The sequence below is a fragment of the Bacillus rossius genome, chromosome 2 (genome assembly GCF_032445375.1).
Source record: "Bacillus rossius redtenbacheri isolate Brsri chromosome 2, Brsri_v3, whole genome shotgun sequence".
In the NCBI taxonomy this organism is placed as follows: Eukaryota; Metazoa; Arthropoda; class Insecta; order Phasmatodea; family Bacillidae; genus Bacillus; species Bacillus rossius.
Window position 1 is genome coordinate 25,718,497 of NC_086331.1, and position 12,597 is coordinate 25,731,093.

The 12,597-nt window shown below is 35.5% G+C and overlaps 1 protein-coding gene across 1 annotated transcript in view; it reads right to left on the reverse strand.

The window, feature by feature from the left end:
• The window catches only part of LOC134528864 (anoctamin-4), a 207,979-nt gene that overhangs the window by 26,246 nt on the left and 169,136 nt on the right, over positions 1–12,597 (reverse strand). Inside the window, exons 18-19 of the mRNA XM_063362531.1 lie at positions 9,602–9,707; positions 9,303–9,472 (exon numbers count right to left, since the gene is read on the reverse strand). Of these exons, the coding sequence (XP_063218601.1) occupies positions 9,303–9,472; positions 9,602–9,707 (276 nt within the window). The remainder of the gene's footprint in view (positions 1–9,302; positions 9,473–9,601; positions 9,708–12,597) is intronic.

The following is a 12,597-nucleotide window of genomic DNA, read 5'->3' on the forward strand; positions in this document are numbered from 1 at the left end:
TCGATTCGCATGACATATTTGCGTGTTGGACTATTGGCGTGATTTAATTTATGTTGGCTCACATAAAATAAACAAATAAGTAAATAAAAACAAACAGCTGTTTTCATTTTGCCACATATGGAATTAAATTCCGGAAGTAAATTTAATGGACACGATAAAAGTGTTGTTATTCCTGATTACGTGGCAACTGTAGCCAGAAAAAAATGCATATTTCATTTACTTTCCATTCCTTCCCAATACGATCCGCATTTCCATATCATTTTATGTTCGACTCAGTCCGTTAGGTACTATTCCAATTGGTGTAATTACATTGAGACATAACGTTTTGAAACCAGTTTCCGTGGCCATTTTGAAAACGGTAAGCATTTTAGAAATTTTATCGAACCTATATGGAAACTTAGTATTTTAGTAATATTAACTTCCAACTCGTGATTAACTTATTAGTTATAAATCTTACCTGTATTGATACACCTGTCATTGTCATATCATCTCCACTTCCGTTTTGCTTCGGCACTTTATTAAAATACGAAAGTAAATTACTTCCTTTCCTTTTTTCGTCGCACATATCTATACTTTACGTGTAACAACGAGCTGTTTGACCTGGCAACAACTTCTTTCCTATGAAGCACAAAGTTATTCCAGCTTTCCTTAGACTAAGCACTGGAACCGAGTAAATGTTACTTCTCTTTGTCCACAATACCATTGTAAAATATTAAAATTAAGGTAAAATTTTGTATGAATAAGATAAGTGTAAGAGTATTTAAAAATAAATAACAATTATTTATGCAAACTTAATATTTAAAAAAATAAGATTTAACTTTCGTGGGGAGGGGGGGGGCATGGCCCCCCTGGCCACCCCTCTGGCTGCGCCACTGGTTTCCTGTACAAAGCGAGCCATGTAGAAGTCTTGGTCGGTGAACCAATATTTTTGGATCCTTCCATGATGTCTAATCAATCTCTTCTACCACCATCTTACTTACTGGTTTATTATAAATACTTTTAATATCACAATCGTCCCAGTGATCAGAATAAGTTTTATCTGATTTATTTATTATAATACGTCGTTTCCATCGTTTCGGTCTCAGGACACCTCCACATTCTTCGATCTTGACAGCTTTAGGTGCTTCATCACAGTCTATGCCTTTGTCAACAGCCTCAGAGTCACTCTAGCAATCACCATAGAAGGCATTGTCTTCACCCAGGTTACAGTAAGAATTCGATATCGATGATGTCGAAGTTTCTTCATCGTCTTCATGCTTCCTTTTTAGTTCATCATTTTTACAAAGCAGGAAAGATCTACTTGAAATCGGCTGGAATGTATTCTCACTTTTCACGTTAAAGATTTTTCCATTGTCTTCATTCTTCCATATATCATCAACGTCCTTCAATTTAAGTTCTTTGTCGAGATCGGATGAGCCACGAACATAATCTCTCCCAACACAAGGAAAATTATTGTCGTACCTAATGCAGATCACTCTTCCTTAGTCTAGTAGATCCATCGTTGTCCTCTAGCTTGTACGCAGGCTTAGCATTACATGTTCTGTCATGTCTTTTTAAGCTCTTTCTCCGCGTAAACGACTTGCTACATCGAACACAACTTATCATATTGCGTAGTGGATTTTTAACACAGTCATTATTCTCGTGTTGTCTTCCATTCTTTCTCAAGATAAATTCTTTGCTGCAAAACTTACACCTGTGTCCTTTCGATATGTCAGACACCGAATCAGGTTTCATATTAGTTTCTGAGTCTAATGCCAGATGCAAAACTGAGGGCCGTTTTCACCAACGCCTCCTAAACACACCCTCAGAAAAGGACTGCTTAAGTTTAGGCGTTCCTTAATGTCAATTCTCACGAAATTGGTTTTCACCATCGTCACATTCACTTATGTAGGGGTTGCTTAGTTAGGGACTGGCTTGCCATAGAGCGAGGGTTCGTACAGATATAAGTACTAATAGTTTTCAGGTTGGTACTTCGAAATTTTTGTCACGTGACATACATAAGCCAATCAAATATTTTAACTAAACAGTAAACAAATATCTGAATGTTTATTAATTTCGCGGTAATTGGATGTTACGATATTAGTGTATTTTCACGGAAAGTAGTAGCTATATGGTCGTTGCAAAGTAGTGTGAAAATGTTTGAAACAAAGAGAATGAAAACGCAAAACTTTTCTTCTGATGAGAAAATGAAGGTGTTGAGCCTAGTTGAGAGGCATAAAAATATAATAGAAAATAAGAGGACGGATGCTGTTTCGAGCAAAGAAAAGGAGCAGCATGGGAGAATTTATCGCTATTGTAATTTTGTCTAAGTTTAAACTAAGTTTTAATAGCAGATGAAAATAAAAAAAAATATATCAGTTTTTTTCCTTTAGAACATACAAAATTCCTTGTAATAAATGTTCTTTTAAGACTTTAAAAAGAAAAACCTTTAATTACTTCCTTATTAAATGAGTTCTTAAATAAAAGTGGAGTATGCGAACATTCTCGAATGTATTTATAATAAAGGATTTCACATTAAGTTCACCTTAAAAATGTTCCACAACTTCAGCAATAACATTTATATCAAAAATAAAATGTACACCTTCGGTTAGTTCTTCGTATTCCTCCACGGCATCCATTTTATTTTTCTTGTTTTGTGACATTAAGTGCCGCTTAAATAGTTAGGGGCCCGATTTCCACCACTTAAACTAAGGGATGCTTAAGATTACTTAAGAGTTACTTAACTGTTGGTGAAACGATTCAATGTGCTAGGCAGCCCTTACACATGCCTTAAGCAGCTCTTAAAAGTTAGGGGACATTGGTGAAACCGGCCATGAGTGTTTTAAATTAGATCCATTACTTAAATAGAATTTTTTTTCATATTTCATCAGCGAGAATTAAGTTACCTCATACAAAAAAAAACTTGTTACAAGTATTCCCGATTATTAGCATGAGATGTCGCCACGTGTTGTGTTGAGTCATAATTTATTTTGTTCTTTTATGTGGGATGCGGGATGCTCACTAACGGTCGCAAAAGAAGGGTGGCTTCGCTAGACACCAAGGAGAAGGAAGTTCGTCTTGTATGTTAGTGCTTCGCAGATGTCTCATGGTATATTATTTTACCTGAATAATGGTTGCTTATTTTTTTTTAAATTCCACCTGGTAAAAAGAATTGCAAGTGCGGATTTAGTAGCAGAAATTAACGAATTAAATGTAACTCCAAATAAATTGTCATGACATAGGTATTAGGTAAAAAATCCTTTTTGCTGAGAGCTGTTTCTCAGAATAGACAGAAGAAATTGAAGAAACCACAGGAATAATCAGGAGCACATGGAGAAAACCATCAACATATTGACAAGAATAATCAAGAGCAATTGTATAGACAAGAATAATCGAGAGCACACGGAGAAAACCATTTCACTTTTCTTAGATATTATAAAAATACAGAAAATATATTTAATAAATAAAAATAAATTAAAAAAATTGAAATAAAAAAATACAAAAAATAAAAAAAATACATAATCTTCTGGCTTGTACTAGAACTCTATCTTTGCTCATCAATGAGAAGTTCACAAGATAGCAGAATCTGTTTATGAATTTTTTTGTAATTTTTTTAATTTTAAATTTTTTAAAATTTATTTAAAGTTTTAAATATTTTTTTGTATTTTTATGATATCGAAGAAAGGTGAAGTGGTTTTCTCCGTGTGCTCTCGATTATTCTTGTCAATACATTTGCTCCTGATTATTCTTGTCAATATGTTGATGGTTTTCTCCGTTTGCTTCTGATTATTCCTGTGGTTTCTTGAAGTGCTTCTGTCTATTCTGAGAAACAGCTCTCAGCAAAAAGGATTTTAACTAATACCTATGTCATGACAATTTATTTGGAGTTACATTTAATTCGTTAATTTCTGCTACTAAATCCGCACTTGCAATTCTTTTTACCAGGTGGAATTTAAAAAAAATAAGCAACCATTATTCAGGTAAAATAATATACCATGAGACATCTGCGAAGCACTAACATACAAGACGAACTTCCTTCTACTTGGTGTCTAGCGAAGCCACCCTTCTTTTGCGATCGTTAGTGAGCATCCCGCATCCCACATAAAAGAACTAAATAAATTATGACTCAACACAACACGTGGCGACATCTCATGCTAATAATCGGGAATACTTGTAACAAGTTTTTTTTTGTATGAGGTAACTTAATTCTCGCTGATGAAATATGAAAAAAATTCTATTTAAGTAATGGATCTAATTTAAAACACTCAGTTTTGCATCTGGCATTAGACTCAGAAACTAATATGAAACCTGATTCGGTGTCTGACATATCGAAAGGACACAGGTGTAAGTTTTCCAGCAAAGAATTTATCTTGAGAAAGAATGGAAGACAACACGAGAATAATGACTGTGTTAAAAATCCACTACGCAATATGATAAGTTGTGTTCGATGTAGCAAGTCGTTTACGCGGAGAAAAAACTTAAAAAGACATGACAGAACATGTAATGCTAAGCCTGCGTACAAGCTAGAGGACAACGATGGATCTAGTAGACTAAGGAAGAGTGATCTGCATTACGACAATAATTTTCCTTGTCTTGGAAGAGATTATGTTCGTGGCTCATCCGATATAGACGAAGAACTTAAATAGAAGGACGTTGATGATATATGGAAGAATGAAGACAATGGAAGAATCTTTAACGTGAAAAGTGAGAATACATTCCAGCCGAATTCAAGTAGATCTTTCCTACTTTGTAAAAATGATGAACTCCTAAGGCCCGGTGCACACGTGCGGACATTGTCCGCACGGCGCCGCTGCGGCACCGCAACGTTGCCGCAGAAACACATTCACACAGTACAGACAAATACCGCACATTCTAAATTATGCCGACTAACGAGAGAGATGTGTACAAACGTAAACGGATATTCTTTGTGTACCTAGTATACAAATCTTTATGGGATATACTACTGACCTGTCTGTATTTATATAGATAAACATATAGGCATTTATTAAAATAAAGTATAATGTATACTTACATATTTCGATTTTTTTCCTTGTCATTCTTTTAGTCAAACGATTCGCAAAATTTACGGCACATGTTGATCCACGCACTTCTGTTTTTATTACGATCATTGTATTCTTCAACGGCTACGTTCCATATCTCTAGATAACTTTTAACTTCTGCGATGAAGAATTCAACATCTAATATGTCTTCAAATTCACGTGATGCTGCCATCTCACTTTGCGGCAATCGACCGCACGTGTGCATTGCTCGATTGACACCAATGTACTAAGGAACCTAGTTGGACGTGTGGCGCCGCAGCGTTCCTGTGGGATCTACGGACAAAAATGTAAGCACAGTGGACGTGCAATGGACGTGCGGTACCACTGCGGTGCCGCAGCTGAGTGTGCATTACTTCTTATCAGTCAAGCCTTCCGAGAACGCATCTCCGGTGCCGCAGCGGCACCGCACGGACAATGTCCGCACATGTGCACCGGGCCTAAAAAGGAAGCATGAAGACGATGAAGAAACTTCGACATCATCGATATCGAATTCTTACTGTAATCTGGGTGAAGACAATGCCTTCTATGGTGATTGCTAGAGTGACTCTGAGGCTGTTGAGAAAGGCATAGACTATGATGAAGCACCTAAAGCTGTCAAGATCGAAGAATGTGGAGGTGTCCTGAGACCGAAACGATGGAAACGACGTATTATAATAAATACATCAGATAAAGCTTATTCTGATCACTGGTACTATTGTGATATTAAAAGTTTTTATAATAAACCAGTAAGTAAGATGGTGGTAGAAGAGATTGATTACACATCATGAAAGGATCCAAACATATTGGTTCACTGGCTAAGACTTCTACATAACTCGCTTTGTGCAGGAAACTATTCGTGCATCAAAGAAATATCCTTCATACTCAAAGAACTGAGGAAAGCTGGCTACATACAATAATGACTTGTTTTACTTGCATTTTATAATGTTGAGAAATAAATTAAATAATGAAAGTAAAAATTTAATCTTTTTATTTCTTGTATTCTGATTTCTAACTATTACTTAGTTCTCGTAATTTGTGCTTCCAAATGCGCTTCCTTTTTGTTGATTGTGCTTCCAAATGTGCTTCCTTTTTTGATTGTGCTTCCAAATATGCTGCCTTTTTGTTGATGGTGCTTCCAAATGTGCTGCCTTTTTGTTGATGGTGCCTGCAAAATGTGCTGCCTTTTTGTTGATGGTGCTTCCAAATGTGCTGCCTTTTTGTTGATGGTGCTTCCAAATTTGCTGCCTTTTTGTTGATGGTGCTTCCAAAATGTGCTTCCTTTTTTGATTGTGCTTCCAAAATGTGCTGCCATTTTGATTGTGCTTCCAAATATGCTGCCTTTTTGTTGATAGTGCTTCCAAAATGTGCTGCCTCTTTGTTGATGGTTCTTCCAAATGTACTGCCTTTTTTTGATGGTGCTTCCAAATGTGCTGCCTTTTTGTTGATGGTGCTTCCAAATGTGCTGCCTTTTTGTTGATGGTTCTTCCAAAATGTGCTTACTTTTTTGATTGTGCTTCCAAAATGTGCTGCCTTTTTGATTGTGGTTCCAAAAAGTGCTTCCTTTTTGTTGATGGTACTTCCAAAATGTGCTGCCTTTTTTATGGGATTCTTGGTCCTCTTGTACACGTAAAAACATGTTGCGTTGGTTTAATTTAATATAATTATCTGTCGATGAAGAAGGTCGTGAGGTAAGGAAATGACTATTCTATACGTCTGAAATTGTTTATGACCCGGTCTCGTGTTCCAGAGACAGTTGGCCTGTATGTATGGATTTGTACATGAACGGTTTAGAGGTTATTCATATTATCGAAAAACTAGACTTTCATGTTGGGCTTATCGGCAACGTATTTAATTCGTCGAACATTGTCGTACATTGTCTTGAGTTTTATTTTTGAAGAAATAATGATTAATAAACTCCGCGAAAGGTAATGTAAAACAGAATCTAAAATTTATTTAATATTTAGTGACACTTGTCACTGTTCAAATATCTAACCAAGGACAGAAACTGATCAAATCAATTTGTAAATTAATTGTAAATTTTTTTTGGTGAATTCTTTAATTTTTCCCGCATTTCTAGCTAAATAATTACACGGTTCTAATATGGCACCCAAATTTCAAGATGGTGGGCACCTCAGTAATAATAAATGATTACTGCACTCTAGCGGGTTAGAATAAAACTAGCATGATGGTAATGATGGTAATGATGGTAAGATGAGTACACACACAAGATGGTGTCCTCCAGCAGACGAAAACAAGATGGTGGCAATGTCCTCTAGCAGGTGGTAGCTCCTGGTAGAATGGACTGAACACAAAATGTCGCATCCATGATGGTCGCCGGGGTCAAAGTCAAATTTCAAGGTCAAGGTCAAATTTAAGGTAAAGGCCAAATTTCAAGTTCAAGGTCAAATTTCAAGCTCAAGGTCAAAGTTCAAGTTTTCGGTCAAAGTCAATGCCAACAGTCGAGGTCAAAGGTATGGTGAACAGAAAATTATACTAACATGTCGCCAGCACACTCTAGCTGACGAAAACAAGATGGCAGCCTCCAGCGGACAAAGACAAGATGGTGGACATGACATTCTGATAATAAATAAAGATTTTCAAGATGGCGTCCGTAACTATAATTGATACAGTGGTCACAATTCAAAAGGTTGGGTGTGGTGTAAGACGTTTTTATTACTTTTTATTGAGATTTTTTTAAATATATGAATAAATTACTGGTTTACTCTCGCCGGAAATCGAACCGAGGACCGAAATCGTTTAAATAACTAAGCATTTGAAGTAGGCAATTTTTAAAATATTTGTTGAAATTTTTTCGGAATTTCTAGCATAAAAATTACAGATTTCAAGATGACGACTGTAACGATAATTGCAACAGTTATGTCTTAATATATGATGGAGGTTCTGTCTCGAACAGGTTTTGATATTATTACTTCAAATTAAAAAAAAATTACAATTTCGAATATGCATGTTATTTTTATATGTACCTATACCTTATTTAATTCTGAGTCGGGTAAATGTCTCGATTGCCGTGCGGTTAAAGGCGTATGTTTTCCAACCTAGAGATCAGAGCTGCGATGGTTCGAATCACAGCACTTCCAATGTATTTTGCATAAAAAACTAAATTTAATATGTCGATAAAGACCATAATAGCTATGGTAGGTAATGGAACATCGATCTTATGTGATGAGACAGAGCGACTCTGGCACTCTCTAGGAACGAACAGCAGAATCAAAGTCGACGGTATCCAAGATGGCGGCCTCCAGTGGAACAGAAAAAATGAAGAGTGACGCTGGCGCTCTCTAGGAACAAACAGCAGAAACAAAGTCGACTGTATCCAAGATGGTGGCCTCCAGCGGAACAGAAAGAAAATCGATATGGCGACCAGAAGAAAATTTCATCATGAGTGAGTGGGGCGAACGATTTAAAGATGGCGGATTCAATATGGCTGATCCAAGATGGCGCATCCAATATGGCCGCCGGAGTCAAGGTCAATGGTCAAGGTCACACTTATCCAAGATGGCCGCCATGACATCACATTCAGAGATATGGCTCGGCACCCGGCACCGGACCCTGGACCCTGTGCCAGGACCGGCCAAACTATACTACTCCAGTGATTTTTGACTGGACATTTTCAAGTACAATTATTTATTATTGATGTAAATATTAGTTATCAATAAAACAGTAATAAAACTTAATTAGGCTATCCCTTGCGAGCCCAGTTCTCCCCACATTATAAATCCTAACAATATCAACAGAAATATTTAGGTCTATACAGTTAATAGTTTTTAGAATTTTGATGAACTGTTTATGTGACCAGAAAATCAGTTTGACAGCAGGCTGTGACTTCTACCTCTTATCATTGGAACTCCGTTTCTTCATATTTCTTTTCATTAAATCCACTTAGCAAGTTCTGTTTCAGACTTAAAACTACTTCCATCGAACATTTGTAAACTCTGATTCATGTATAAATATGCTGAACAAAAGAATAAATTGCACATACAAAAAGATTTTGAATTAACTAACCAAAAGCATTTTCTAAGACACATAATAACCACACAGTACAAGCCACTAATAATTTACAAACTTTACAAATGAAAGTTATTAATTGCTGTTAAGTCTAAGTTGATACATATTATCTTATTAAAATTTATTTTAGATAGCCCAAATTAACAAAAATTAAATTACGTTAACTTTTAGTTGTTTCAAGAAAATTATTTATTCTTTAATGTGAGTAAAACAAGACTCAAACGATTTCTTAAAATTTAGGCCGTACAACATTCTTACCTCAAATACAACAACAAATGCAAGTCGTGCTGCGAAGACGTGCCAGTAGACTGGAGAAAGTTCATACTTCATAGGGTCTGTGTAATTGCGGCGGTATCCCCTGTATTGGCACCTAGGATGATGGCTGGTTGTTCCGTTCAGGCCAGACCCATAGTCTGATGTATTGAAATCTGAAACAAGGTTTAAGCAATATATGTATAACGTTCATTATTATGTATGAAACCAAATAGGTGATATAAATTTTGCAGTATGTAGGTTTTCATAATTTAAATAGGTGCAGCGATAACACGTGACTGTACCTGATAGCGAAAAATCTATGTACCCTCTCAGGTCTCCAGTTGGCGAATATTCATATGTGTACACCATGCGTGGAATGAAATCACTTGTGTACGCAATGACAAAGGCCTGCAAACAATCGTTATCAGTTAACTTACAGCTTAAATAAAAAAAAACAGAATATTAAAGAAAACTAAACATTTATTTAAGGTAATTTTGTATTATTTAGAAAATTGCTACAATTTTCATAAATAATATATTCAGCTCGAGCGCACTATTTTTAAAATTAGTAGGAAAAAATTTAATGATTACGTAACTACATTTACAGATTTAATGTAAACCTTGCACCAGCATTCACTGTAAACTACGTGACCCATGAAATGTCATATTTTACAAGAGTACGCTGATTCACTCATAAATAGATTTCCTAGAACTTTTCCTGTTGATTGCAGTTAATCTTGGAGCATAATTTTTGCTATATTTTCAATTAATTTTATTAGTTGTAAGTCTAGGCAATGTTTTGGCGCTGGTGGCACATTTTCGTAACATTGCAGAAACTATATTATGTTTTAGTAAGATTACGTTACATTTATGAAAATGTTCTGGTACATTGCAACTAATTTATGTGCTATTTCGCAAACATGAATGAGAAAATGACTCGTCGATTGTGCAGGACTGGTACCAATGGGCACTCAATAGGATATGGTAGCGTCTGCATGTGTAGGTACGATGTCAATATGTCCCTAAATACTGTTTGCATACTGGACTGTCAATGTCCCGTGACTTTTCCGCTGCACATTTTCTCGGGCCTATGAAAATTCTCTTTTTAAAGCCACACATTGTTGAAATAGTCATTAAACATATTTCTTACAATATTGGAAACTTTGTAAATCTTTCTTTATTAACTCTGACTTCTAAGAGACAAGATGATGACGTAGCAACCCCGACTACTGCTCTCCTCACTGTCAGATGAGTTTTACTAATGATTTGTGTTGTCATGTCATATACAGTACTGTGGTTAGGTTTTCTAGTATGATTTAAATAACAGCTATTTATTAGGATTGCACAGGAATGACATTTTTACTCCGAGGTGGGATTCGGTCATGGAAGACATTGGATTTTCGTGATCTGGAGTGGGATCGGGAGAAACAGCATTGAATTTATGTCACTTCATGTGGTATACAGAAAAAATGTTTACCATTAAATAATGCATTTTTATTAGTCTCTCATAAACCATCCACATCAATAGTCCAAATGATTTCAAGTTCACTACTTAATATTGACAAATAAGCACAAATAATAAGCAACACATAATGGAAATAAGCAAATATCTTATGCCATATTTTACTTCAAATTTTTGTGAAGAAATACTAATTCTTCAACATGTTCACTTGTAATTGACATTATTTCCAGAACCAGTGAAAACACGTTCATTGGCAACCTTCATTACTGCCCCTCCCCCCCCCCTCACAAGGACCCATAATAACCTGTTGCTAAACCATATTCAGTTTTCAGAACAGAAGGAAAAAAGTGCACTGCCCCGTTATCAAGTAATTTCTTGAAGAATTTCCAAATAGGTGCTGAAGTCACACCTCGATCACCTTTGTTACTACTGCTTGTAATGCCAAATTTATAAATGATACCTTTTTATTTCATAAAATTTCCCGCGAAGAATTATCACATCCAATTTTGAATCATATTCTCATTCTCTGTAATTTACTTTCTATTATACATTATGACCAACTGCAAAAACTTAAAACTACTCCCATTTTTCTGAAAATTGAACTGAAAATGATGGCCTAAATATTTGAAACCAAGATGGTGCTTTTGGTTTCTTTTGTAAAAACAGAGTTGTATTATTTTGAATGTCATGTGCTTGGCAACAATGTTCTTGCTGCTGTCGTGATTTTTTTTTCAAACTTAATCTAACGATATAGTAAAGATGTTTCCGTTCGTCAAATGTAAGAATAAATTAATTTATAAGTAATATGTTTGATCGCATTGAGTACTTTATTTAGTCTGAATTTTTTTAATAGCGTTTATGAACGAGTGTTGATTTTATGTTTCACAGATGTGTTTTTGTGATATCTTTGTGCCTGATCTGGTCAATACATGTGTAAAGTTGCTGTTTGTTATGTGACGTAGATGGTGACGAAAACGTAAGCACATTTTTTAATAATATAAAAATAGTTCGCTGTTTGTTTTTAATAATTTTTAAAAAAAATTATTGAAAAATTTTAAAAATATTAGTTTTCCAATTTTTTATAACTTCAAAGGGTAAATTTGTGTTTCGGAGTCAAAGCAGATGTTTTTTGCAACCTGTTTGTATTTTAGTACTGTATTTGTTTTCGTGGTTGACATATAGTGACCATGGTGACTTGTGAATTTTCATGAAGGACAGATAAAAAAACATTTAAAATCAGTTTGTGTCCAAAGGACCTTATTTAAGGTATCAATCATCGGCAGTAACAGTCTTTTCGAACATAAAATATATTTTTTTCAAAGCTCAGCTAATTGTCTTTGAGTGTTAATGTGCGTTCACTCTAGACCAATTTTGAGCTAGCCGGAGGTCTGGTGTGTTTAGGTTTGGGGGGGAGGGAGGTACGCCTCACATTTAGTTAAATGTGGGGCACACCAGTGGCAGACCTCCTGAGAGGTGACATTGAATGTAGTCCTACAATGGATCAGTGACAGAATGTTTAAGTGAGGGAAATTAACTACTCTGAAAAAATTCACAAATCATAGTCAATGTTCACCACGTTTCCCCAATGCAAAAATCTGGGAGCGGCACTGTCAGAGTTTAAACCCAGATCACTTTAATGGGAGGCCAGCTTGCTAATTACTCACCTGCCAAAGCACCTTTTTTAATGTTACCGTATCGTTTGGTGACTGTGACGATAATTCTCATGCATATTTAAATGTAAATTGGGGGGAAAAAGTATCTATCAAGTTGTAATAAAAATTAACAATTGTCGAACGTCATTTTTATATAATTTACTTACAAATTTTTATGACTTAA